Raw genomic sequence first — 26538 nt, forward strand, 5'->3', positions numbered from 1 at the left:
GCTGATCCATTAATAAATTAATATATTAATAAACGTAAATAACTTTTTTTCTAAATGCAGTCAACATGTAAAACATTTCCAGTCATGTAGACTCAGATGCAGTCTTATAATAATTACTTACATTTGCATTTAGCAGATGCTTTTATCCAATTTGACTTACAAAAGAAGAGAATGGAAGCAATCAAAATCATCAAAAGAGGAATGACATACGTCTCAGTTATCTTAACACAGTACATATAGAAAGGTAATTTATTTATTTTACATTTTTATTTTAACGCTAAGAAAAAAAATAATAATAATCAGAGCCAGCTAGTGTTAAAAGGGCCTATTGGTATTGTTATATTGTAAAATAAGTATTAAAAAAACAGACAAGTATACACAATTTTTTGAAAGGCTAGTGCAGGCCTTTCTTTTTGCTCTTTCTTCAGAGTTTGTGGGTGGCTCTGAAAAGAGCCGTTGGGGAAGAAAACAGAAGAGATTTATTTCTTCTTGGGAGCTGCCTTTTTAGGCTTGGCAGCTTTAGGCTTTGCCGTCTTGGGTTTGGCGGTCTTGGCCTTTTTGGGGCTCTTGGCTGCTTTTTTGGGCGCCGCGGGCTTCTTCGCTTTCTTGGGGCTCTTCGTCGCCTTCTTGGGGCTCTTTGTGGCCTTCTTAGCGGCGGCGGGTTTCTTGGCCTTCTTGGGGGATTTCTTAGCGGCGGGCTTCTTTGCAGCTGCGCTCTTGGGCTTCTTGGCAACAGCGGGTTTCTTGGCCGCGGGCTTCTTGGCTTTAGGAGCCGCTTTCTTCTTGGTCTCGGTCTGCTTCTTGCTGATCTTGAAGGAGCCGGAGGCGCCGGTCCCTTTGACCTGCAGCAGGGCGCCTTTAGTCACCAGGCTCTTGAGGGCGAGCTTGACGCGGGAGTTGTTCTTCTCCACGTCGTATCCGCCGGCGGCGAGAGCTTTCTTCAGGGCGGCGAGGGACACTCCGCTCCTCTCCTTGGACGCGGACACGGCTTTGAGGATCAGCTCACTGACGCCGGGACCTGCTTTCTTGGCTTTGGCGGCGGACTTCTTCTTGGGCGCTTTGGCCGGCGGAGCGGCGGCTGCTGGAGCGGTTTCTGCCATTTCTCGGAGCGGAATCACAGTCTTTCAAACACTGAGTTCAATGAGTGTCGCTCGAGCAGCGCCGCGCTCTTAAACAACACATGAGAACCTTATAGACTCAACCCGCCCGCTCGCTGTCTGCGCGCCTCCGAGAGCCGCTCGCGCTTGTGTTTTCTTCTCCTACATTTAGGGGCAAAACTCGAGTGTTAAAATAGTTTAGCGCAGTAGAAACAAAGTCAGCATCAAGCAGAGGTCCTTGGCTTTCTGTGGAGACTAAAACCCGCGGCGAGGAAATGTTGGTTTCGCCCCGGTCAGATCAAACTCGAGGCGAGCATCAGCCACGGAACAGAGCCGAGTGTAAATCTAATGCTTTATTTAAGTGTTAAAGGTTGAAGAAAGACCGAAATAGTCCTCTGTGTGTTTCAGAAACAGTTCGAGAGTGGTTTAATTGAAGAAGCATCAGTGAGTGTGATGTGCAGTGTTTGATACAGCTTTAGTTTTGTGCAGCTTGAAGCACACACAGGTCCGGGGCTCCTCATCCTTTATTTAGCCGATAGACTACATGAAATACTAATATGAGAGATATTTTTCATTACATTAACAACAACAATTGTTATAATAATGTATATCTGATCACTTATGTATTCTTTCGGTAAATGCATCTTAATGACTGATGTATAAAGTGAGCTGTAAGAAGGTTATTTTTCTTAAATCGTTTCCGTCACATGGAAAGACTCCATCCTTTAAGAAACACCACGCAGATCTTTTTCTTACTGTATTTTGACCACTTACCCAATATTAAATATTAATTTGTAATAAAGTCATTTATTATATATGACCAATATATGTCTATGACTGTTTGTTGTAATTTAGGAAGTGGATCAGTGTTGAGGCAAGAGAAACAGACATCACTGCATGATGAAGACATGAAGTGTGACTGTAATATTGGTCATTTTGTTTTACTATAGTAAATATTGAAATCAAAGACATTATACATAACATTTTACACCAGTCTGCCTCACAAACGAGGGTCATTTCAGTGCTGGAGTTGTGCAAAGATTACTTCTGAAAGAGGGATCAATGATCATATAAAATATAACAATATTTAATTTATTTATTTGGTGTGTTTATTTATCATTTTGTTAATAAAGCTGCTGTTTTCCTGGTTATTGACCACCACAAAGTGTTAAAATAATCACTCACTCTTTCTCATACACACACACACAAACACATCTCGACAGATGGATTAAATCTTTATTTAGAGAGATTGTGTTATGTAATCACTCGGTGAGTATAATCATGTTCAAATACATGTTTAGACGTGCGGTCTAAGGCTTCTTTTCCTTGACACACACCTAGCTTTGTGTATAATTGAAAAGATGATATACTCCTCCGGGCTGTTCCTGTAAAGTGCAGTGAATCTTTATTACATGTGAAAGTAAAAGTAATTTCTCCACCCCATACAGATATGTCATGTTTCCTTCTCTTTCTCTGTGAGTTACTAAAGTTACTAATCTCATTTGTATATCTAGCTATCTATGTATATGTATCTATTAGAGTGAGGTTAAATTTTGCATTTATTTTCTTTTATTATTATTATTATTATTATTTTTTTTTTTTTGTAATGTCGCCCAATTGGTTGAAACTGTTTTTACATTACCTGTTATGTTATAAATCTCCTTTCTCTTTATTGGAACACATTTGTCCTTGTAGATCTTTTTTGCATCACAAGGGTTAAAGGACCTGGGGTTTATTTATTTTATGCTAAAGCATCTCTTACACCCTTCATAGCCTTGGAGATGTAACAGTCACACAGCTTTAAATTTGTCAGCACATTGAACTCTTGTTCAGCAAAAACCATGCATGAGTTTATGTAAACCTTGGTAACATCTAACCTTTCACAGACATCTAGATGATAATCAGCTTCTCAAGAGAGACTGCCTTGTTGTCAGAAGCTCTGCTGAATGTGAAATCTGACTCAAAATCATCAGATCTCATTCTGCTGGACCCTTCTCTCCACAATCTCCTCACTGTGTTTCACAGGATCTCCACTTCACTGGTTTGAATATTACCTCACAGGTAGATCATTCAGAGTTACCTGCAAGAGAAGTATCCAAAGCACATCAGCTGATTACGGGGTTCCTCAGGGATCAATGCTTGGACCTCTCCTGTCTTCCATATACACATTGTTGGGAGTAATCGGTATTGACCAGTTCTGGAAAAAAAAAAAAAGTGTTATTTGTGCATCTTCAGCAAATTTTTCAATACTGGAAATTAGTCTGTGTCTGCTTATTCTATCATTAGTGTTTGAAACATAAAGCATATTTTCCATATTTCATTTCTGGGCAAAAAAAACAACAAAAAAAAAAACAAAAAAAGTCCTATAGTACACGGACCGGTATGTTCTTTTGTGCATTGTTGGAGTTTTATGAGGTGTGTACCTCTGGAAGACTCATCAGGTATAAGATGACAGACACAGCAGTGTCATAACTGTGCCATCTTTAGGTGTCAAGAAACTCTGCAGCTGTCATCATGTCCATGAATAAAACCACAGAGACCACCAGCATCACTTTGTGATAAATAACTAGATGATCTTAAAATAGATATTTTAGTCCTGACACACTCCATGTGAGGACTGCAGGTAAGACAGTCCACGGTGACACTGACAGGATTGAGTAAAATATTTTATCAAAGAACAAGGTGCAGATGAATGACTGCGAAATACATATTAAAGGAATTTACAGTAATTAAAATGTGTGTTTCCTATAATTGTTTTGTCATTGATTATACTTGTTTTATTATATTATTATTATTATTATTATTATTATTATTATTATTATTATTATTATTATACAGTTATCAACATGTTATTGTTCTTATTGTGTATATAGTATCAAGTTGCACCTGTATCAGAACAGGCTACAGTCAAAATGCATGGAGAATGTAAAGAGAGCTGCATGGTTAAGGGTAGAAGTGTTATTGGCGTGACAAGTTTAAACCAGCATGAACTTCTGATGGTTTGAGAGATGAGTAATGATCTTTTTTTCAGCAGGATTCAATATTATTCACTAATATTATGAAAGTAGTGAAGGGACATACACTGTAACTGTTAATAAATAAGTGCTTGTGTCTGGGCTGAGTCAGGAGAAGATGATTACAGCTTAGGGATCCACTTGGAGAAAATGAGAACAGAATGCTCAAAGAAGACACCAAATATCCGACTTTTACAGGACTGCATGGCAAGGACAAGGAATGAGAGGGAAGAATACAAGAAACATCACTAAATATATATATACAAAAAATATACTATCGCGATATCCAGCTCTTAAAACGACATCTGTTGTAAGTGAATAGTTTCCGAATTTTAAGTTCAAAGTAAACATTTGCCCAAATTATTTTTTAATTGTATTTATTGTTTGTTTGTTTGTCAACAGCTTGTATTGGAGTTTGAAAGCAGTCTGGATGCAAACATTGAAAAAAATGTTCTGAAAAATCTTGACCTGGTGGCACAGAAAGTTATTAATGAGTGCCAGAGAAGAGAAGTCGGGTGGATATTCGTAAAGAGTTGGCTGAAGCGAAAAAAAAAAAAAAAAAAAAAAAAAAAACATGTTGATTTGGCGCATAAAGGTACTGAATTAATTAATTGAATGAATGAATAGAATCAAGGAATCCCTGTTTTTATAGATAATAATATTCAAATCATAATAAAGATAAAACAATGTTTGTGGACATTTTCTCAATTTTACATTAAAGGTTGCTTCCACTTTTATTTAAGGAGAGTCCACGATCTTTCTATCTCATCGATGAGGTATATATACTTAAGACAATCCATCCACTTAACATTAAAAAAAATAAAATCTGTTTTTCTGCCCCTTCTCTTTGACTGTGTTGAGGTTCCACTATATAACATAAGCAACGTGTTTGCTTTAAATGTATTCACACCTATGTCACAAAGTCACAGATTTCTTAGTGGCAAATTTTGGAAACATTTTGGGAACATTTGGACAAAAAAAATGAAAAAAAAAATAAAGAAAATAAAAATAAAGAAAATCATACATGCAAAACCTAAAAGCTCACTGCAGATGATACACACAGAACAAATATGATACATTTGTATGCAGTTCTTCTGACAGGATTATTTTATTTATGAAAAGAGCTCACTATTCACTGATGTGTCCAGGTTGCACACACTCAAGATTTTGTCTGATCTGAAATGCAACTGCCCTCATGTTTTTCGGCAAATAGCTCAGTTTTCCTTGATAGAAACGCCATCTCAATGTGGACAGAAGGCCAAAATTAAGAGAAAAATGTGCTTTTTTAAAGAAAACATAAGTGTGGACAAGTCCACATATTAAATTTCTTTCGCAACTGTTTAGTTTCACGTAAGAAATAGCTGACCATTATTTAGAGATGACAATTTTACATACAATTTAATTTTGTATGCATGTCTCTCTGCATGCACACTGTACGCACCAAACAATGAAACTGAATTAAGCTGTTCATGTCTTTTTGTGCTTGTATGTTTAATCCAGTGTATAAAACATGGACGTATAGACGGGTCGGGGTATATTCTGGCAAACTGTTGACCAATCACGTTTCACAATCACATGAACAAAGTTTCATTAACAAGTTTCAGTCAAATATTTATAGTTTAGGCCAATAACAAAACCCAGTGTTAAAGCAGAGCACAAACAATTATATCTGGAACATTAATTACTGTAGAGGCTATACAATATGCGTCACTAATGAACACAATTTTTTTAGGGATCACATGCATAATTATGTCCAATAACATTATGACACAATATAAGAAAAATCAGAGATGGTTTAAATGTCCTTAGAAATAAATAATAATAAATAAAATGCTAATGCTTTAATGTTTTTTTTTTTTTTTTTTTTTTTTTTTAAATATAAATACAACTAGTTAGAAAATGAACAGAGGGCAAGTAGAGGCTCATTGTGTTTTTATTATTTAAATGCAAACATGTAAACAAATGTACAGAATTATGTGAAGTTACATATTTACATTATTTTAACAGTTACATTGCGTGGCATGATGAGTAAGGATTGTTCTCAGATGTGAATGTGTTCTTGACGTCATCAAACCAAAGTCACAGTGAGCGCATCGAGTGATGTATCATTCCTGAATCCTGATATGAATCAGTCTTTGAAAGATTCATTATTATAGACAATACAGTGACCAATTATTAAAGACAGACACTTGAAGTTATTCCTGAATGAATCCAAATCTTGAACAATTAGATTGAATAAAAGGCTTCTTTATTAACACAGAGACTAACAGACACCGAGTGGAGATATTACTTTCATAAGTATATTAAAGTAGGCCTATCATTTCATTTTGTCATTACATATTTCTGTGTTAACAATGTTGTATTAATCATTAATCTCATTTCATTATAAAGTTGGAATCCTATGTAAATGAGCAGCATTAAACAGTAAATACATCTAAAATAAACTTCAGACACTGCTTCTATCTCTGAAGGCTTAATTAATACTTGTTTAATTGGTAACAGTCTGTTGTCATATTACATGTATTCTAATTTCACAATAGCATTTAATAAATTAAACATTAAGGATGATATACATAGGCCTAATATGAAATTCTGTTTAAATGGTTAATAAAAATCAGTTCCTCATAATGGGAAAGTACATTTCTGACACTGATAGAATAATTTGTGGTTTATTTATATCTACTGTGTGCAGGTTTGAAGTAAATTAATTTATTCTTTCAGATTTCAATACTAAATAAAACTCTCCAGCACTGTCTATTCTAATTATATGTGTGATCTAATGTGAATGCATTTAAAGAGCCAGTAAGGTGAAAATTCTAAGCTTCTTTTCACTGTTTATAAGTCCTGTACCTCAGGTTTAAATCCATGCCAGGTAAAAAAAAAAAAAAAAAAAAAAAAAAAAACATTGTAATTTTGTCAAAATATCATTTTAAAATTACCTTAATTCTCAGAGATCCCCAAACGGTTCACACGAAGCTGTTCAAAAGATTCAGTTTCATTAAACCCCACCTTTCGGTAGCATACTGTGTTCTAATTGGTCAACTGACATGGTCAGTTTTGATTGGTTGTTCCGCATGTACGGAGCCCACAACTACACGGTAAACAATGTGTAACTACAACATGCAAACGCGAAAAACTGAATAGACATTACAGTTTAACCATTACTAAAATTAACCATGGTTTTACTTCAGTTACAAACAAAACAAAAACAGGGTTACTGTAGTGAAATCATAGTAACCACAAAATAACCATGGTTTTTCAAAACCATAGGTAAAACCATGGTTTTGCTTATAGTAATCAATGCACCACAAAAAAGTCTCAGGTTACGAATGTAACCATGGTTCCCTGAGAGGGAACTTCGAACTGCGTCCTCTGAAGGGACACTATGGGGAACACCTCGTCGTGACCCGTGTCTGAAGCATACTTTGAAAAACGCCAACGTGTTGGCTGGCGACAGCCTCTGACGTCGCTACTGGCGTTCTCTGAAGGGACACTATGGGGAACAGTATACCCACGCAGCCATGCTGAGGGGAGTGCAGGCCAGAATCATGGCAAACACTAAGTACCAACTCTACTATTTCACTGGGAGTCGCCCCTGGGATGGTTCAACGGCTGTCCATGACATTATCCCTTATGGCCAAAGGCCTAAGCTACATACCCAACTTACCTGAAGGGCCTCTGCCCGGGGTAGAGCTGAAGGCTTGGAATCACGAAATATTCCTTTAAAGGGATACGGCTAAGAACTTAGCACTGTTTATTATCAAGTCTTGCCTGTCACAAAGGAGGGGCTCTCGCGGCACTCTGATAGAGCAGCTCATAGATGGAATGGCCCGGGAGCAGAGCAATTGGAGGACGGAACGTACAGATGAAGCCTCGGCCACGCCTGTACCATGGCGTCCAGCCCCAATGGAGCTGGATGAGTCAGAGGAAGCCAGAGGGGATAGTGTGACACTCTCTTGAGTCGCAAAACCGATCCACCCAGGTCTGACCAACCTCTCTAACTCTGCTTCAACACCTTGGTGTGAAGGCGCCATTCCCCGAGCCTCAGCCCCTGCCTCAGCAGGATGTCTGCTCTCACAGTGCATCTCAAAACAGTATGTAGTACTGGAGCGCTCTGATGAAAAATCCGAGAACTCAGTCTCCCATGAGAGGAGGACTCCGAGCTCCGAGCAGCATGCTCATAGGCGACCCTTTTTGAAAAGGGGAGCGCTGCTAAACTACCGCGAGAATTGCCCACACAGCCCCCCATGTTGAGGGGCGGTGCTTGAGGTGTATAACAAATACACACTGGTTGGATGAAGCCCAAGGAACCCCGGGGCTAATCATCTTAAGAAAGGGAACTAAGCGCAGCGCGTAACCCTTACCGTACAGGATTCCAGAAAGTGCGCAGAGCCTTGCGTGCACACTTACCACTTATGTGGATTTCAGACAGTGCGCAAAGCGTTAACGTGCACACTGACCACCATGTGGTTTTGAGAAAGTACACAGGCATAGCGTGTGTACAGAAAAGTTACCTGACAACCACAAACCATGGGAGCTCGTTTTTTTAGTGGAAACGCACAGCATGTGGGAGCTAAATCTCCAGGGAGGCCTGGTGAGGCCTGCTACCTGACAACCACAGTATGTGGGAGCTCGCTTTCAGAGAGACCTGGTGAAGCCTACTATCTGAAAAACCACAATATGCGGGAGTCCACACAGCCCCTCATGTTGAGGGAAGCGATGCTTTGGGTGTATGACAAATACACACTGGTTGAATGAAGCCCACGGAACCTCGGGGCTAATCATCGTAATAAAGGGAACGAAGCAGAGCGTGTAACCCTTACCGTACAGGATTTTAGAAAGTGCGCAGAGCCTTGCGTGCACACTTACCACTTACGTGGATTTGAGACAGTGCGCAAAGTGTTCACGTGCACACTGACCACCATGTGGTTCTGAGACAGTACACAGGCTTAGCGTGTGTACAGAAAGGTTCCTAAGCATCGCAGAGACGCTGGATCGCACGGGAGAGGTAAGCTCCAACCCTCAAGCGAGGGGAGCATCACCTGAGACAGTACATACAGGCAGACTCCGTAACTACCACCTCCCCGGATGTGCCAAGCGGCCAGGCGGCCCCTCAGGGTGACCTGGCCGGATATCCATGAAATTCCCTGCAGTGCTGTGCCAGTTCTGACGATCAGCCAGGCTCCTCGGTTGGGGTGTGGAACGAGCAACCGCAGAGCGCTTGCTTCCCGCACACGGAATTCGCTCCGCGGTGGGTGTCGCACCCTGGGGGGGTGAACCCACGCGGCACGGCCGCCTGCCGAAAGCCTGTGATCGTGGCCAGAGCACAAGGCTGGAACTGAGCACTGTAAAGGAAACTCACAGAGTTTGTTAGTAGACATAACCACCAGCAACATAACACCCATAAGCAAAAAGGGTTACATACTCACCCACCCTCCTGTACTGGAGTCCCACTTTACGGGGCGCCCCCTTTTGGTCCGGACCAGTAAGTGGTAAGGTGTAGTAAGGTGAGTCACTCAGTAAGGTGGTCACTATGAAAATAGGACCAACCAAAAACATAACAGGTCCAGGATAGGAGACTGTTATGTGAGAAACTTTCCACCTAACCCCAATCAGGTGGAGCGCTGGTGGCTACAGGGGAATTAGGCAGGGGATAAATAAAACAGAAGTTAAAAACATCCAAAAGGAAGGGACGAACTCCTAGGTATCGCTCCGATCCGGACGAGAGTGCTGCCTAGTCTGAATCACATCCCTCAAACCCTGCTGACATCTTCGTGACCCGCGATTCCTCTTGCCCCTGCCCTCAAGCGGGGGAGGAGCATGAGCTGCGACACTAGCCTTCTGCGCCCGTCTTCGATCCTCAGATCGAGATGGGCCAGGACCCCTTTGTTGTTCGGGCTCTGTTGCTGCGTATGATTTCCCATTTAAGCGGGATGTATCCTGGAAGGGCTTAGATGGCAAAGAGGGTGATTTTAGAGAGGATGTTCCCCCACTGAGAGATAGCTCTCTTCTACAGGGGGCATCCTCTCATAGCGTTTCTCGTGCATGCCATCGATATCAGCATAACTCGTATGCTGAAACTGATGGGTGCGAGAGAAAAATGGCCTCTTCCATTCCTTTTCGACATCTGCATGTAATGGGAGTCTCACCTGGGCTGGCGGGCTATGGTCAGATAAATAATGCTCATCGAGGCTACCTCGCGACATTACCTTACTGGCACGCTTCCCTGGTAAGTTTATTTTTTGTGTTTTATTTATTTTATTAATTAATTTATTTTTATTTTGCCGCGGCGTGATCCATAACATCTAACAGCTCCCCATACGCAGAGCAGGAGAAATGAGCGGCTCAGCTTCAGCTTCTTCGCCACTCTCAAATATCTCCTGCTCTTTCTGGGTAGAACCCAGCAGAGCACTAACTTCAGTGTTAGAAAGGGTTAATGACAACGCATCTTCCTCCCGAAGTTTGCTCTCGTTTGCCGCCGGAGAGTGTGAGAGGAAAAGTCCCTCTCTAAACTCCTCAGCGAGATCCACCTGTGATCCCCACGAGCTCATTCTCCTCCGTGCCTCGGCCACGGCGAGTCCTGAGCCGCGAGATCCAGATGACAAACGAGAGCGGAGCTTTTTCACAGAAAAACGCTCGCAGTGTGCCCAGATTGCCCCCTCAAGGACATCGCGCACGTGCTCTTCGCCCAAACAAGAGACGCAAAGACTGTGTGTGTCATCAGGTGTCAAATAACGCTGACATGGATGCACACACTGTTTAAACGCCTTGCTAGTGGATGCCATGATAACAATAATAGATCGCTCTTACCGTTCTGGTCGTTTATCAGATGCACGCTTCAAACAAAACAGTCAATGAAGACGAAGAAGATAAGTGACGGGTCCTACGGGCGCATATTTATAGTCGCGCCGGCAGCGACGTCAGAGGCTGTCGCCGGCCAACACGTTGGCATTTTTCAAAGTATGCTTCAGACACGGGTCACGACGAGGTGTTCCCCATAGTGTCCCTTCAGAGGACGCAGTTCGAAGTTCCCTTGACAGGGAACCATGGTTAATACACTTTACCACACTAAAACCATGGTTAATTTTCGTAAGGGAAAAACATCATATCTAAACGTCTTTTATCATTCATCCAAGTAATAAAAACGATGACACACACTGACATTTTCATACTCATGTAAGCACGTACATAACCAAACTGAGCATACAACTTCACGGTAAACAATGCGTTAGCATTAACATATAGTGCTAGCGCGACATACTGAAAAGACGCTCTGGAGAAAAAACAAACACATAACTTCACAATCATACTTACAGGTTGTGATTCGGAGATGCTTGTTGGTCCAAATAAAGTTGGCAATGAACACTCTTTTATGGCCAAACGCTTTGAAAATCCCGCCTTGAACTCACTGAGATTAGAAAAGCAGTCATCAGTGAAATGTTGTGAACACAGCAAAAGGAATTTGTTGTACTGCTCTGGTATTGTGGTAAAAATGAATTTTAGCCATTGGTTCTTCTGATCTTCATTCTTTGGCAGTGAAAATAAAACAAACTTCCCTTTACAATTAAAAACACACTGTCTCGTCGACATGATGCTATCACACCAACCAGAGCGTCTGTTTGGGGGGGGGGTGCAGGTCAGAGGTCAGTTTCTCTTAAGACGGTAGGCGGAGATTATTATGCAAAGTGTTCTAGTGACGTACATAGAGATGGGCAAAATATTTGAAATCTATAACGACTCGTTTCAGCGATTCAGAGTCGACTCCTTACTTTAGAAGCCAATAACTTTATAAATCGTGTACTTTTTGGTTGAATTACTTTGCACATTATTTACACTGATGGACAGCTACATCATATGTAATACAGGTAATGTTTGATTTCCCATCTGTGTGGCTCTTTAAAAATTAATAATCTACTCAAAATTTCTACCACATTAAAACACGTGGTTAGCGTTATTTCATAGGACATTTAAACCATCTCTGATTTTTCTTATATCGTGTTATATTGTTATTGGACATAACTATGCATGTGATCCCTAAAAAATAGTTTTCTTTAGCCCCTTTAATGAATACGCGAAAGTGACTGCATATTCATGATTCAAGATTCAAGATTTGTATTCGTCATATACACAATTATATAGAGCATATATAACCAGCAGTGAAATGTGAGTCAGGTCCACTCCATGGACAATGCAATTATTAAAGAATACAACACAGATGAAATATACATATATAGCTATGAAAGAATGAAATAAGAGTAAACAATACAAATATAAGAATAAAATATATTTAAAAAAGATGTATACTGTATAATTAAATATAAGATGGAAAATAATGTGCATGGAAGTACACTGTATTCTTACATTTACATTAAATTTACATTTATTCATTTAGCAGACGCTTTTATCCAAAGCGACTTACAAATAATGACAGTGGAAGCAATCAAAAACAACAAAAAGAGCAAAGATATGTAAGTGCTATAACAAGTCTCAGTTAGGTTAACACACTACAAGTAGTATGGAATTTAAAATAATATAATAAATACAAAGAAAACAGAAGAATAAAAAAGAATAGAGCAAGCTAGTGTTAGAGGTCTTTACACACACACTCGTCTCTCGGCTTTTGCCATCAGGCTACGGAATCGATTTCCAGATGGCAGCAAAGCGAACAGACGGTTACTGGGGTGGATAGAGTCCTTGATGATTTTAACAGCTCTGTTTCTGCAGCGTTTTGTAACGACAGGTAAAAGAGGAGGAAGCAATTGCAGGCAATCAGATGATGTTTATTAAAAAGAGAGTCCAGAATGTTGGCAATGGCAAGGAAGGTCTACGGTGGCGTGAGAAGAGTTGGATGGTGAAGTCGATGGTGCAGGTGAAGGAGGTCAATGGATGAAACCAGGAACAGACCGGAACACTGACACGAGGACGACAACACGAAACCAATCCAGCACACGAACACGGAAGACGGTAATCCAACTAGGACACGGAGACATGAGAGAGGATCTGACAACAGAGAGAGAGCGAGGTGAGTATAAGTAGCTGAGGTGTGATGAAGATCAGCTGGAGCGAGACAATCAACACCCAAGTGATGACAATCACCTAAACGAGCACATGGAGACAACGTAAGTACAAAAACAACCACAAAACATGACACGGAGGAAACACTGGATTTCCTACCGTGACACGTTTGAGGTAGATGTCCTGCAGAGAGGGGAGAGCAGACCCTGAAATGCGCTCAGCTAAGTGCACAACTCTCTGCTGGTCTTTGCAGTCTTGACTGGAGCTGTTCCCATACCACACTGAGATACACTGAGTCAATACACTTTCTATAGCCCCTGAATAGAAAGTTTTCAGGATTGCTGATGAGACCCTGAATTTCCTCAGCTGTCGTGGATGGTACAGTCTTTGCCTGGCTTTATTAACCTGTGTTTGAATGTGAGTACTCCAAGTAAGGTCCTCTGAGATGTTTACACCGAGGTACTTGAAGCTTGAATTAATTAATTTATTTTTATTTTGCCGCGGCGTGATCCATAACCTCTAACAGCTCCCCATACGCAGAGCAGGAGAAATGAGCGGCTCAGCTTCAGCTTCTTCGCCACTCTTAAATATCTCCTGCTCTTTCTGGGTAGAACCCAGCAGAGCACTAACTTCAGTGTTAGAAAGGGTTAATGACAACGCATCTTCCTCCCGAAGTTTGCTCTCGTTTGCTCACCCTCTCCACAGGGGGTCCCGCTGATCATAAGAGGAGTATAGGGCTGCTGCTGTCTCTTCCTGAAGTCCACAATCAGTTCTTTAGTTTTGCTCACATTCGGAAGCACCTTTCACACTGCGATTCCGGCAAATACACATGTAAAGTGTTCCGGCAATTGTTCTTGGGTCGCTAGATTATGCACTTTCACACTGCCAGTGATAACCCGGGATTTATGCATGTGTTCCCACACAAACTGTAACGGTCCCGTAACGACACGTGACATCAGGGCGTGACGTGTAATGTCCGAGTCAAAAACGTTATGCCCGTTATACTTTCACTTAAGCTGGCGAACGATCTCGGTGTCAGCGCGGAAAGTGAGGAACAAACTGATCCCTGCTTCATTACAGTTTGCACATATTTTTTGTTGTAAACATTGATCTTCCTTCAAAACAGCCGATAAAAGAGTTTCGCGATAACGTGCTTCATCACTTCGACACAGCATTAGATCTGCCTTTTGTTCACACAGTGCTCGTCCCAGGTTGAACCCGGCAATGTTACTAGGTCCCCAACCTGGGTTCAATGCCGGAATCAATCCCGGGACGTGTTTGCTTTCACACAGAAGGCGACCCGGCAATGTTCCGGCAATATACCGGGTCCGACGTGCAGTGTGAAAGGGGCTAGAGAGAGACAGTTGTCCTTGCACCATGATGTGAGTTTCTCTACCTCATCCAAGTATGTGGTCTCATTCACTAGTTCACGCTTACATATAATTAGCTGAGGTATGGTATGCGTAATTGGCGTGCTGTCCGGGGAAGGGCTCCGAGCTCGGGAATGGCCCGAACCTAGAGTACCCCCCAAAAAGCCAAATCTACAACAGGACAGCCGCCAGTTTAAAGAATGCCCCAGTACTGAAAAAAAGCAGAGTACTGGCGGGGGCTGATTTGGTTTCTGAGAAGTCATCTCGTTGGTGGGCTGGAAGGGCCTACATACTCCGGAGGGAGCGACTTGGGCGTTGGCTGCAGCTAGTGAACTACGTGGTTGTTGGCGCCCGGTCGGTAGGGCTCGAGCCGATGCTCAACTGGAGCTTTTTGCCGTTGGAACGGTGCAGGAGGAGGAGCAGCGTGGTTGTGGTGCCCGACCGGGAGGACCCGAGTTGCCTCGACCGGAATAGGTCACGGTGTCGGCGTACGGGCCCTACTGGCTGATATCCCCTGCTATTCAGTGGGTGAAGGGCCTAAAACTGACCAAGAGGGCCCATGAAGCCTCCGACAGGAGATTGAGACTCAGGATGACGGACGTCTGGGTCCTTTCGGTTTGGCAGATAAAAAGCTTTGGGCTGGCCGACAAGGAGGACTCTGGTGACATCCAAAGGGAGATCCCGACTCACGGCATCAGATGGATGAGACTCACTTGCGGCCGGCAAGCATAGGCCTGTCCGGGAGACTCTCGCCAGATGTCTGAAGGGCGCACACGCAACAGACGGGTAAGCCTCGGCGGACGGGGAGAGTTGGAAAGGAAAACCCAACTGGGAGGACTCTCGCGGCATCCGATGGGGCCTCTAACTCCAAACATCGAACGGGTAAGCCTCGCCAGATGGGGTTAAAAGATGTGAGAGTAGCTGAGGGTAGCTGAGAGTTTTTTTGTTTGTTTTTTTTTGCAGGATTTGGCGAGAGGACGAGACACGTAGCGCCGGACGGTTAAGCCTCGCTTACAGTCAAATGGAAAGGTAAGTTGCGTGGCCGAGAGACTGTTACCGACGTCCAAAGGGAGCACACACATCGAACGGGTAAGCCTCGCCGACCGTAGAGTGGAAACGTAAAGCAAGTCTGTCCAGGAGGCTCTCGCCAGCATGTGATCCGAAGGGAGCACACACATCGAACGGGTAAGCCTCGCTGACCATAGAAAAGGAAAAGGTAAGGTTGTCTAACCGGGAGGCTCTCGCCGGCGTCCGAAGGGAGCACACGCATCGAACGGGTAAGCCTCTCCGGATGGCAGACAGAAAAGGTAACGATAGGTGGCCAGGAGGCTCTTGCCATGTCCAGCGGAGACTTCCTGTTCCCCAAAACTGGGTGAGCCTCGCAGGCCGTAGGATGGAAAAGGTAAGTTTGTGTGGTCGTTAGGCTGTCGTCAGCGTTTTATGGGAGTTTGCTACTCCCGGCAAGAGACGGGTAAGCCTTGGCGACCGTAGGAAGGAGGGAGGGTTTATTTGTGTGTTTGGTACTTGCGGCATTGAACAGCTTGCTTGTAGGTTTGTAACCTAAACCTAAAAATGTCATGGTTGGCTGGCCAGGAGGCTCTCGCCAGTGTCCGATGGGGGTGAGCCTCGCTGGCTAAGGATGGAAAAGGTCAGGTTGTCTAGCCGGGAGGCTCGGGCCAACATCCAAAAGGAGCTTAGCTCCAGGAATCGAACGGGTAAACCTCTCTGGCTGAAGGACAGAAAAGGTTCTCCGGTCAGGAGGCTCTTACCTTCGTCCGACAGCAGCTTAGCTCCCGGATCGAACGGTTAAGCTTCGCTGGCCAAAGGACGGAAAAGGTAAGGTTGTCTGGCTGGGAGTGTGCAGCTGGCGTCGGCGGTATTTATTATAAATAAAAATTATAATATATATATATATAATTTTTTTTTTTTTTTTTTTTTTTTTTTTTTTTGTGCGATGTACTCATTGGTATTCAATAAGAATGTGTCGCTGGCTTTTTTTTTTTTATATATATATATATATATATATATATATATATATATGGCCGATGAGGGTTTGGTGGGCTTTCTTTATGTGAAACTGGTTTATCCTAATGTAACTTTGGTATGCTTCTGAGGACCATCTTCCGAGAGTTTGGATCTGCTGGTTGGAGAGGCTTTTTTGTGCTGCTGAAGTTGCTGCCTCGATGCGAAATGAATGGGTGGAGAAATTGTTCGCTACGATGCCTGATAATTGCAGGACGCATTTGAGGTGTTTTTGAAACCAGAAATGAGTGACTAGTTTTTTAGACTCGTCGATGAATTGGGGTTTGTGCGGGGACTTTGCCTGGGAATTTCTAAGGTGTAAAAAAGCGAGGATGGATTGGTAAGGCTGGATTGGGGAGGGGAGATTGAAAATGTATATAAAATGGCCTTTGTTGGCTTGGTCTGTTTTGCTTTGTTTGATTAAATAAGCGATTGTTTCGTCATCTAGTATAGTTAGGTCTGATATGGTGGGGTTGATTTTCAGATTAAATTTAGAAGAGTTTGTAAGCTCCGAGCACCTGAGAAAACCGAAAAAGGCTAGGATGAACATAGCGTCAAGCATGCCGGCGATGCTGAGGGGTTGGTAATTTGTGTGGATACATTTTGTGAGAATATCTAGCGTTATGGGTTTTCTGGTGTCTGGATGGCTGGGCTGGGATCGCTGGATCCCTTTAATTAGGAGGGAGGTTTGTGAATTGTTTATTTCGGGTGAAGGAGTGCCGGTCATCAGTTTGTGAAAAAACTGGACTCCGCTCAGGTAGCTTTTAATGGATCCGACTTGGAGACCCTTGGCGCCGTTGAGGAACGAAATGAAAGAGGTGATGGAGAGTAGAGAAAAATCAGGAAAAGGGATGTTATAGGTGAGGTGAAATGACTTAAAGCATCTCCACGCAGTCACATATGACTGGAGGGTCCTGGGAGAGACTGCTTGGAGAATAGAGTCAAGCGATGCTTCGAGGAGTGGTTTTAGAGGGTGGGTTAAGGGAATATTAATTCTGAATAGTGAGGAACCGGAGTGGGGAATTGGTCCGCCTCTGGAGCCAGCGTCCTGAATTTCTGAAACAGAAAATGAGACAGGGAGTCAGCAATTTGGTTTTCTGTACCTGGAACGTGCTTTGCGATAATTATAAATGGGTCGCATGCTGCGATCCATATTAGATGTCTAAGGAGAGGCATGAGGGCGGGGGAGTGAGAACGGCCTTTGTTTATGCACTGAACTACGGCTTCGTTGTCACAGTGCACTAAAATGCTTTTAGCTGTCCATTCATTTCCCCACAGGAAGGCTGCTACTACGAGAGGATAGAGCTCGAAAAGAGCTGAGGACTGGGTCGAGTCCTACATCTGGGGGGGGCCATGTGGACGCGAACCAACGGCCTTGGTAAAAACCTCTGAAACCGATTGAGGGAGCTGCATCTGTAAACAGCTGTAAGTCGATGGGAGACGAAATTAAATTGTTCAAAAAAAGAGAGCCCATTCCATTGTCTAAGGAACAGGATCCATAATTTAAGTTCGTCGTGGCATGCGTGGGCTAGGGGAATGAGGTCCTCGAGCGCGTGAACTGATGATGCGAGTGTTAGGAGATGTGCGATGAATGGCCGTCCTTGGGGAATTATGCTCATGGCGAAATTTAAATGCCAGAGCAGGGAAAGAAGTTTGTGTTTAGAACAACAAGGGCTGTCGAGGAGGGTGGAGGAGACAAGGATTATTCTATCAATCTTTTCCTTTGGCAGGGAGAGCTGAAATTTAGCTGAGTCGAGGTTGATGCCGAGGAACTCTATGGTTATGGCGGGACCCATGGTTTTTTCCTGAGCGATGGGAATCCTGACCTCGGAAAAAACTTTTTGGACAGTGAGGATATGGGCGGCTGGGATTGCCTTGGGCGATGAAATGACCAGGAAGTCATCTAAAAGATGGATAATATGTGGGATTGCGTAATTGTTGGAAAGGATCCAGCAGACGGCTTCGGATAGTGTATCGAAAGTTTTGGGGCTGCTTTTTCATCCGAAGGTTAACCGGACGGCGAAATAGTATTTCTCGAGCCATCATATCCCGAACAGGTGCCAAAAGTCCGGATGGATAGGCATCACTTTGAAAGCAGAAGTGATGTCTATTTTTGTTAGCCAGGCTCCTCGGCCCGCGATTTTAATCAGTTCGACTGCCTGATCTATGTCTTGGTATTTGAGTGAAAATTCGTCGAGGGGTATCAAACTATTGATGCTCGGGACTGTGGATTTATGCGGAGATGACAGGTCAACTATTAAGCGTTTCTTACCTGAAAATTTTCTAGTAGCCACTCCGATTGGGTTGACTCTGAACGTTTTGAAGGGGGGGTATTGAAGGGTCCGATCATAAAGCCTGACTCGACTTCTTTTTTGATAAGGTCAACTACTATGTCGGGCGCTGCAAGGGCGGATTGGAGATTATGGCAGACCGTGTTTTGGGAAAGCTCGCAAACGACGCCCAGGTTAAAACCGTGTCTGAGGCCAGACAGGAGATAATTTGTAAATTCTTTGTCGGGATGGTGTGCTAGTTCAATGGTCATGTGAAAAATATTCACAGGAGTCGATAGGCAATTTTTAGATTTTTTTTTACGGCTTTAAACACGGGGCAAACTATGCGTGCGTGAGCACCGCCACAGAACTTGCAGGAGTGTAGATAGCGGCAGTGGTGTCTGATGCATCTCCCGCTGTTGAAAGCGATGCATAGCTGTGAGCTTTCTGCTCCTGGTTGGGCTAGGCGTGAGTTTGCTGAGGTTGCTGACCTTGGGACGTAGCTGGTGGATTTTGCCGGGGGAGTATCGGAGTGTTGGGTTGCGTCCAGGTTTATTTGTGGGCAGGTTGTGGTGGAGTGAGCCACAGACCTGCAGACTGTGCACAAAATGCTCCCACAGCCTAGAAATACGCGGATGTGCAAGTTGGAGTCGATCTCTCCCCAATAAGGGCACTGGTTCCACTGAGCGATTCGGATAGCGTATTTAGCGGAAAAAAGCTTGTGGTAAGTGTAAAAGTGCCCTCCTCCGTAGGACAACGTGAGTTTGGCTATTATCGACAAATAGTTGTTGAGTTCACATCGGCTGTGGGGGAAGGCTGAGCAGATTATCTCGGTGTAGCGGTTGAATGCGATGGATGAATTCGGAGAAGGAGAGTAGTCGAGATGAAAGGGGATTTGGATTTTTTAGCGTGACTGAGAAATCCCCGCAGTCTATTTGGCGGTTTGAATCGGATGTGGGCAGGAGAGAAAGGAGAGATGAGAGATCTACATCCGCACCTGCTAATATCTGTGCTCGGATGCTGTGGGTCACTTGGGGAGGTTCGAGGGCGACGGCGTTTGATGGGATGGGCATTGGTGTAGCAGTGAAGAGTGAATGGGGGGATTTCGCTTGGAGGAGGGTGGTGACAACAACTGGGGGCGGGGCTGTGTTTGACAGCGATTATGGCCAAGCACTTGCTTGAGCCGCGGGCACGGAGTTGAAAGCCACGGGTTGCGGGGCTGAGTTGGGTGGCCAGTATGGCCAGGCGTTTGCTTGGGCCGCGGGCCCGAAGCTGGGATGGGCGAGAGTCAGGGCTGTGTTAGGCGGCCAGTTCGGCCAAACGTTAGCGTGAGCGGCGGGCTCAGAGCTCGGAGGAGCGGGAGGCGGGGCATTATGTGACAGCCAGTTCGACCAATCGCTAGCTTGGGCCTCGGGCCCGAAGCTGGAAGAAGCGGGAGGCGGCGCTGTATTTGGTGAACTGTTCGGCCAAGCGCTTGCCTGGGCTGCGGTGTCAGTATTAAAAGTTCAGTACGATGGGGCTGAGATGGGTGGAGGAGGCAGCCAGGATCCTCCTTGAGCTTCAGCGCCCTGTGCTGTTGGGATTGGAGCCGCGGTGGGAGGCTGGGCTCCAGCCAACATAGCGGGCACCACGGCGGTCAGAATCGGGGGTGTGGCCCAGGCTTGCTGAAGGCCTCTTGCTGCGGCTTGATAGCCGCTGGGAGCTAGGCCTAGTAGCGGAGGATGGTGGAGTGCTTTGAGGCGAATTTTGAGGTACTCCTTTCTTTTTTCCTTTCTTTGGTATAGTGGTTGACTGAGGAGAAATTTTATTATTTTGAGATTTTGCATACAAGTCGTAAAGTTCTGATTTATTCAACTTGCTTGAGGGTGTGACGTCATTTTTGGACAGGGCCTGCCTCAGACTCGACACAGTCCATTTATCAATTGGCGGAATCGTAGGCCTGGCTGAGCAGTAGGAGGACGTGGGGGAGTCAGCTGCGGTTCTCGCCGGAGGTCGGCGAAGGTAGGCCTAGGCGTCTTGGGAGGCGAGTAGCTGCTCGCGCCATACCGCGCCCGCGGGTTGGAGCCTGGGGCTCGATTTGGTTGCCACGCTGGGAAGGGGTGGCCTTGGAGCCGGCTGGCTTTGGTGATGGGGCTGGGGAAGAGCTGGATAAGTCTTCGGACGAGGAATCTCGGTTTTGGGACATGGTGCTATGCATGCGGACCAAAATGCTGATAAACCGTCAATGGATAGAGGTAAGTCAGCAATATTTATACTATCGGATTGATTACTTGATTATGGTCCACCTGTGTTGATTAGGCTAAGTATCTGACGCGCTCCTCCCGAATCTTATTAATAAATTACATTTATTGTTGTGAATGAGGTCCAGAACCACAGTATCATCAGCAAATTTGATTATAGATGTGGAGCTGTGTGAAGACACACAGTCATGTGTGTAGAGAGAGTAGAGCAGGGGACCCAGGACACAGCCCTGTGGGGCTCCTACATTTTGGGTGATGGAGTTAGAGGTATACTGGCCTACTAGCAGCCTTACAGAGTTTATATTATTGCTGTTGATGTGCATGAGGGAAGAGTGCAGGATGTGAAAGATTGCATCTTCAGTGGATCTGTTTGGGTGATAGGGAAACTGAAGAGGGTCCAAGAGGTCCCTGTGTCTCCAGCGTCGCCATGTCCTCCCGTGTCTCCTGATCCGCCATGGAGGGGGACATAATGTCAGTGTTGTGGACTTGATTTTCCTTGTTTTACCCTGGTCTTTGTTCCTGTTGTCCTTATTTGGTTATGATTTCTGTTCCTGTAATTGGTGCCATCAGTGTCTGTCTTTAAATAGTGTCCTCTGTTCTTGGTTCAACTTCCTCTATCATATGTCATTTGTAAGTCATATGTCAGGAAGTCCATATGTTATCATATATCAAATGTAATTTATCTGTTTGTATCGCCATGTGCATTTAATAAAATATTCTACTTCATCATTCTCCTGGTTCTCCTGGTTCCTTCTCCCCAAGCGAAGCATGACAGTAAGATCATAAAAACTGGTATAATTGGCTTGACGTTGGATGTTAGGGGTGTACGAAAATATTGCTAGACGTGAGTATCAATATATTTTGTTTGACGAGTCTGCATCGATTCCCAAAAAATGGAATACTGATGTTAATATATATATATATATATATATATATATATATATATATATATATATATATATATATATATATATATATATATATATGAAATCATACAAGATTTATGGCAGTTGTTTCGTTTTGAGTTAACATCCCGACCGCTAGATGGCAGTCTCAATGTCTGAACAAATCCTGAGTGACAGGAAATACTAGCATTAGAGCACACCACTAATGTTAGCATTAATATCAAAGACAATTTTCGGGGGGTGGGAGCAGTATGGATCCAGCCGTAGAGGCTAGGGTTGGGACCATGGCCTTGGAGGCTGCCCCGCCATGGACTCCCTGTGACTTCATTTTGGCTTTTGTGGTAACTTCCTGCGTGAAGAGGGGCTTGGATTTCTCTCATTTTGTGCAGTTGGGGCTAGGGTCACGGATTCGGCGATTCCACGCAGAACATGAATACAAAATGAAAAACCTGTGAAATCCAAATGTTCACCATCTTTATTTATTTTCTTTGAGTTTAATTAATTCATTTAGTCGAGCAATATATAATGACACCTAACAAGGGCAATAAAGAAGCATTTGATTCATATATACAATAAGTTAAATTCATTATACTTTCGTCAAACTTCAACGACATAATTCCATCTATTGCTTGAAACTGAGTGGGTAGAAGTCAAACTTATTTAAATCCACCCCAGTTACAATTAACAGGAGAAAAAAAAAAAAATACAAAAAAAAATAAAAAGGGTAGTTGCTTTCTTAATTATTAACATTATCATGATACTCAATTAATTGTATATATAGCTAATACGTATCAAAAAAAATAAAAAAAAATAAATTAAAATTAAAAAAAAAAATGTACATGTTAAGAAGGCTACACACCATATGTTAACCACAGTTAACAATTATAATACTACTATAGGGAATTAAAATACCTACAAAATAAAATTAAACAGACTATAAATAGATAGATACATCAATACTATTATAATAGTACCAACGAATCAAATAACACAGATTATTGTGACATTTCGCGACGCTCTCGCTCTGATCAGTGGATGTCTCTGCTCTCAGTGCTCTGCTATACGGGAGCGCGCGCTCTTCCAGCAGAAGTGCCCTTAGGACCCATATAAGGAAATTCCGCTCCATCTAACGTCACACAGACCCATACTCGAAAAAAAAAAAAAAAACTTTCCGAAACTTGTGACAAACTGGAAGGAGTATTTTTGGAACAGAAATACTCCTTCAAAAGTACAACTTAATTTTTGAAACTTTGTCCATGTTTAGCATGGGAATCCAACTCTTTAACAGTGTAAAAAACTCAGTATGCATGAAATACCATTTCACCCCCCCTTTAAGTACACACCATATGTTAACCACAGTTAACAATTATAATAATACTATAGGGAATTAAAATACCTACAAAATAAAATAAAACAGACTATAAATACATACATAAATCAATACTATTATAATAATACCAACAAATCAAATAACACAATTATGAATACATTAATACAACACCACATAATTAAACCATGCCCTCCTTGTAGTGTGACAAGAGACCTTCTGTTATAGAGTGCTTTAAATCAATGAATGCTTTGACTTTGTTTGAGTTCAAGTCCCAGAATATTCCATAGTTTGACCCTGCATACAGACAGAAACTCCTCCTATGGTTCTAATCATTGGTATTAAAAAGTTCCCATAACTCCTCGAACTGAACAAATGCTCTTTCTGTGTCTATATATATATATATATATATATATATATATATATATATATATATATATATATATATATATTGTTTTTTTTTTTTTTTTTTTTTTTTTTTTTTTGTATGTTAGCAGGTAGTTTATGAAATGCTTTGAATAAAGATTGTGCTGTATTAAATTTAACTAGGTTTTGTATTTTTAATAATTTTAATTTAATAAAAAGAGGATTTGTGTGTTCCAGATATTTTGCCTTGTGTATAGTCCGTAAAGTCCCCCCCCCCCCCCTTTAGGTAAAATAAATGGTGACTGTATTAAGTTATTATAATTATTTCCCCATACTTCAACACAGTAAATTAAGTACAGTAGAATCATACAATACAAAATACGGAGTCTTTGGAGACTTTGGTTTTTATGTGTCTGATGTGAGTTTTCCCAAGTTAGTGTATTATCTATTCATTTTATTATTTTACAATTATCTTGTTTTATTTAGGAAACCTTTAACCACCTTTTTACTGATATTAAGCAGATGTCATTTTTTTACATTTGTATTTTGTTTTAAAAGCCTTTATTTCAGATGAGAAAACTGAAGTTATTCTGTGATGTATAGTTTGGGATGAATACAGCTGCACCTGTTTTTCCAGTTATCGCTCTTTGGATGCATCTGAGCGTATCTTTATATATTATAATACATGCTTTCTGTTTGCTGCTCGATATTTTGATATATGCCTCTATATTTTAGATCTCTAGATGTCCTTTATTTCCATATTTACAGTCACACTTCATGTCTTCAGCATGCAGTAATGTCTGTTTCTCTTGCCCCAACACTGATCCACTTCCTTAATTACAACAAACAGTCATAGACACATATTGGTCATATATAATAAATTACTTTATTACAAATTAGCATTTCATATTGGATAAATTGTCAAAATAAGAAAATCTTGATCTAGATGGTCTTTCTTAAACGATGGAGTCTTTCCTTTGTGACGGAAACTGTTCATGAAAAATAATGTTATTACAGCTAACTTTACTGATCAGCCACTGAAGATGTTTTTAACGAAATAATACTTAAGTGATCAGATATACACTAGTATAACTATTGTTGTTGTTAATTCATTTACAACATCTGTCATATTAGTATTTCATGTAGTCTATCGGCTGAATAAAGGACGAGGAGCCCCGGACCTGTGTGTGCTTCAAGCTGCACGAAACTACAGCTGTATCAAACACTGCACACGACACTCACTGATGCTTCTTCAATAAAACCACTCTCGAACTGTTTCTGAAACACACAGAGGACGATTTCGGTCTTTCTTCAACCTTTAACACTTAAATAAAGCATTAGATTTACACTCGGCTCTGTTCCGTGGCTGATGCTCGCCTCGAGTTTGATCTGACCGGGGCGAAACCAACATTTCCTCGCCGCGGGTTTTAGTCTCCACAGAAAGCCAAGAACCTCTGCTTGATGCTGACTTTGTTTCTACTGCGCTAAACTATTTTAACACTCGAGTTTTGCCCCTAAATGTAAGAGAAGAAAACACAAGCGCGAGCGGCTCTCGGAGGCGCGCAGACAGCGAGCGGGCGGGTTGAGTCTATAAGGTTCTCATGTGTTGTTTAAGAGCGCAGCGCTGCTCGAGCGACACTCATTAAACTCAGTGTTTGAAAGACTGTGATTTCGCTCCGAGAAATGGCAGAAACCGCTCCAGCAGCCGCCGCTCCGCCGGCCAAAGCGCCCAAGAAGAAGTCCGCCGCCAAAGCCAAGAAAGCAGGTCCCGGCGTCAGTGAGCTGATCCTCAAAGCCGTGTCCGCGTCCAAGGAGAGGAGCGGAGTGTCCCTCGCCGCCCTGAAGAAAGCTCTCGCCGCCGGCGGCTACGACGTGGAGAAGAACAACTCCCGCGTCAAGCTCGCCCTCAAGAGCCTGGTGACTAAAGGCGCCCTGCTGCAGGTCAAAGGGACTGGCGCCTCCGGCTCCTTCAAGATCAGCAAGAAGCAGACCGAGACCAAGAAGAAAGCGGCTCCTAAAGCCAAGAAGCCCGCGGCCAAGAAACCCGCTGCTGCCAAGAAGCCCAAGAGCGCAGCTGCAAAGAAGCCCGCCGCTAAGAAATCCCCCAAGAAGGCCAAGAAACCCGCCGCCGCTAAGAAGGCCACAAAGAGCCCCAAGAAGGCCACGAAGAGCCCCAAGAAAGCGAAGAAGCCCGCGGCGCCCAAGAAAGCAGCCAAGAGCCCCAAAAAGGCCAAGACCGCCAAACCCAAGACGGCAAAGCCTAAAGCTGCCAAGCCTAAAAAGGCAGCTCCCAAGAAGAAATAAATCTCTTCTGTTTTCTTCCCCAACGGCTCTTTTCAGAGCCACCCACAAACTCGAAAGGAAGAGCAAACAAACTTAAACTATTAGTGGAAGTATATTATAATAAGGCTTGAGTTTACATCGAATCATGTTTTATATGTTGAATGCACTTGTAGAACAAAAAAGTTGTATTCACGTCTATTAATGGATCAGCAATCTTTATTTAATTAATATAAAAAACAATATTTACTAATGTGTGTGTGTATATATATATATATATATATAGTTTTATATACTCTCGATTGTCTCTAGAATCTTGTGTTCAAGTGAAAGTCACTTAATTGTTGATCCCAAAGGAGCACAAACCCACTGTTACTTTTATGTGAAATGTTTTTTACCTGGAGTGACCTGCTCAACTCAATCCCAATAGCTGAGTAATTAGCCATCTTCAAGAAACACATCTCTTCCATCTTAATATGACCCTCTAACTTTAACACGCTTGTCCCTTTTAGACTTGTACTACGTTAATTTGCTGCTTGTATTCCTTATTAAAAAAAAAAAAAACCTTATCCAACACCCATCATACTTTCTTGTTTCTAATGTTTTCTGTGGTCATGTGTTTAATCTGAAAT

At 42.8% G+C, this 26538-nt stretch overlaps 5 protein-coding genes across 7 annotated transcripts in view; 2 read left to right on the forward strand and 3 right to left on the reverse strand.

Annotated features, from left to right (window-relative positions):
• The window catches only part of LOC127962387 (histone H2B), a 966021-nt gene that overhangs the window by 27540 nt on the left and 911943 nt on the right, over positions 1-26538 (reverse strand). The gene's annotated exons all lie outside the window — the stretch shown is intronic.
• LOC127962369 (histone H3-like) overlaps positions 1-26538 on the reverse strand; it is a 931300-nt gene that overhangs the window by 26092 nt on the left and 878670 nt on the right. The window lies entirely within an intron of this gene.
• The window catches only part of LOC127962389 (histone H2B), a 157851-nt gene that overhangs the window by 13564 nt on the left and 117749 nt on the right, over positions 1-26538 (forward strand). The gene's annotated exons all lie outside the window — the stretch shown is intronic.
• Positions 73-1160, reverse strand: LOC127962365 (histone H1-like). The gene has a single exon (XM_052561940.1). It carries the CDS (start codon positions 1098-1100, stop codon positions 480-482), a length of 621 nt encoding a protein of 206 aa, XP_052417900.1. The 5' UTR covers positions 1101-1160; the 3' UTR covers positions 73-479.
• On the forward strand, positions 25290-26440 carry LOC127962359 (histone H1-like). Its single transcript, XM_052561935.1, has one exon. The coding sequence runs from the start codon at positions 25310-25312 to the stop codon at positions 25928-25930; it is 621 nt and encodes a 206-aa protein (XP_052417895.1). The 5' UTR covers positions 25290-25309; the 3' UTR covers positions 25931-26440.

The sequence above is a fragment of the Carassius gibelio genome, chromosome B7 (genome assembly GCF_023724105.1).
Source record: "Carassius gibelio isolate Cgi1373 ecotype wild population from Czech Republic chromosome B7, carGib1.2-hapl.c, whole genome shotgun sequence".
Taxonomy (NCBI): Eukaryota; Metazoa; Chordata; class Actinopteri; order Cypriniformes; family Cyprinidae; genus Carassius; species Carassius gibelio.

Excerpts from the sequence above, each read along its gene's own strand:
- LOC127962359 (XM_052561935.1), top strand. The coding sequence starts at position 25,310 with ATGGCAGAAACCGCTCCAGCAGCCGCCGCTCCGCCGGCCAAAGCGCCC.
- LOC127962365 (XM_052561940.1), bottom strand. The coding sequence starts at position 1,100 with ATGGCAGAAACCGCTCCAGCAGCCGCCGCTCCGCCGGCCAAAGCGCCC.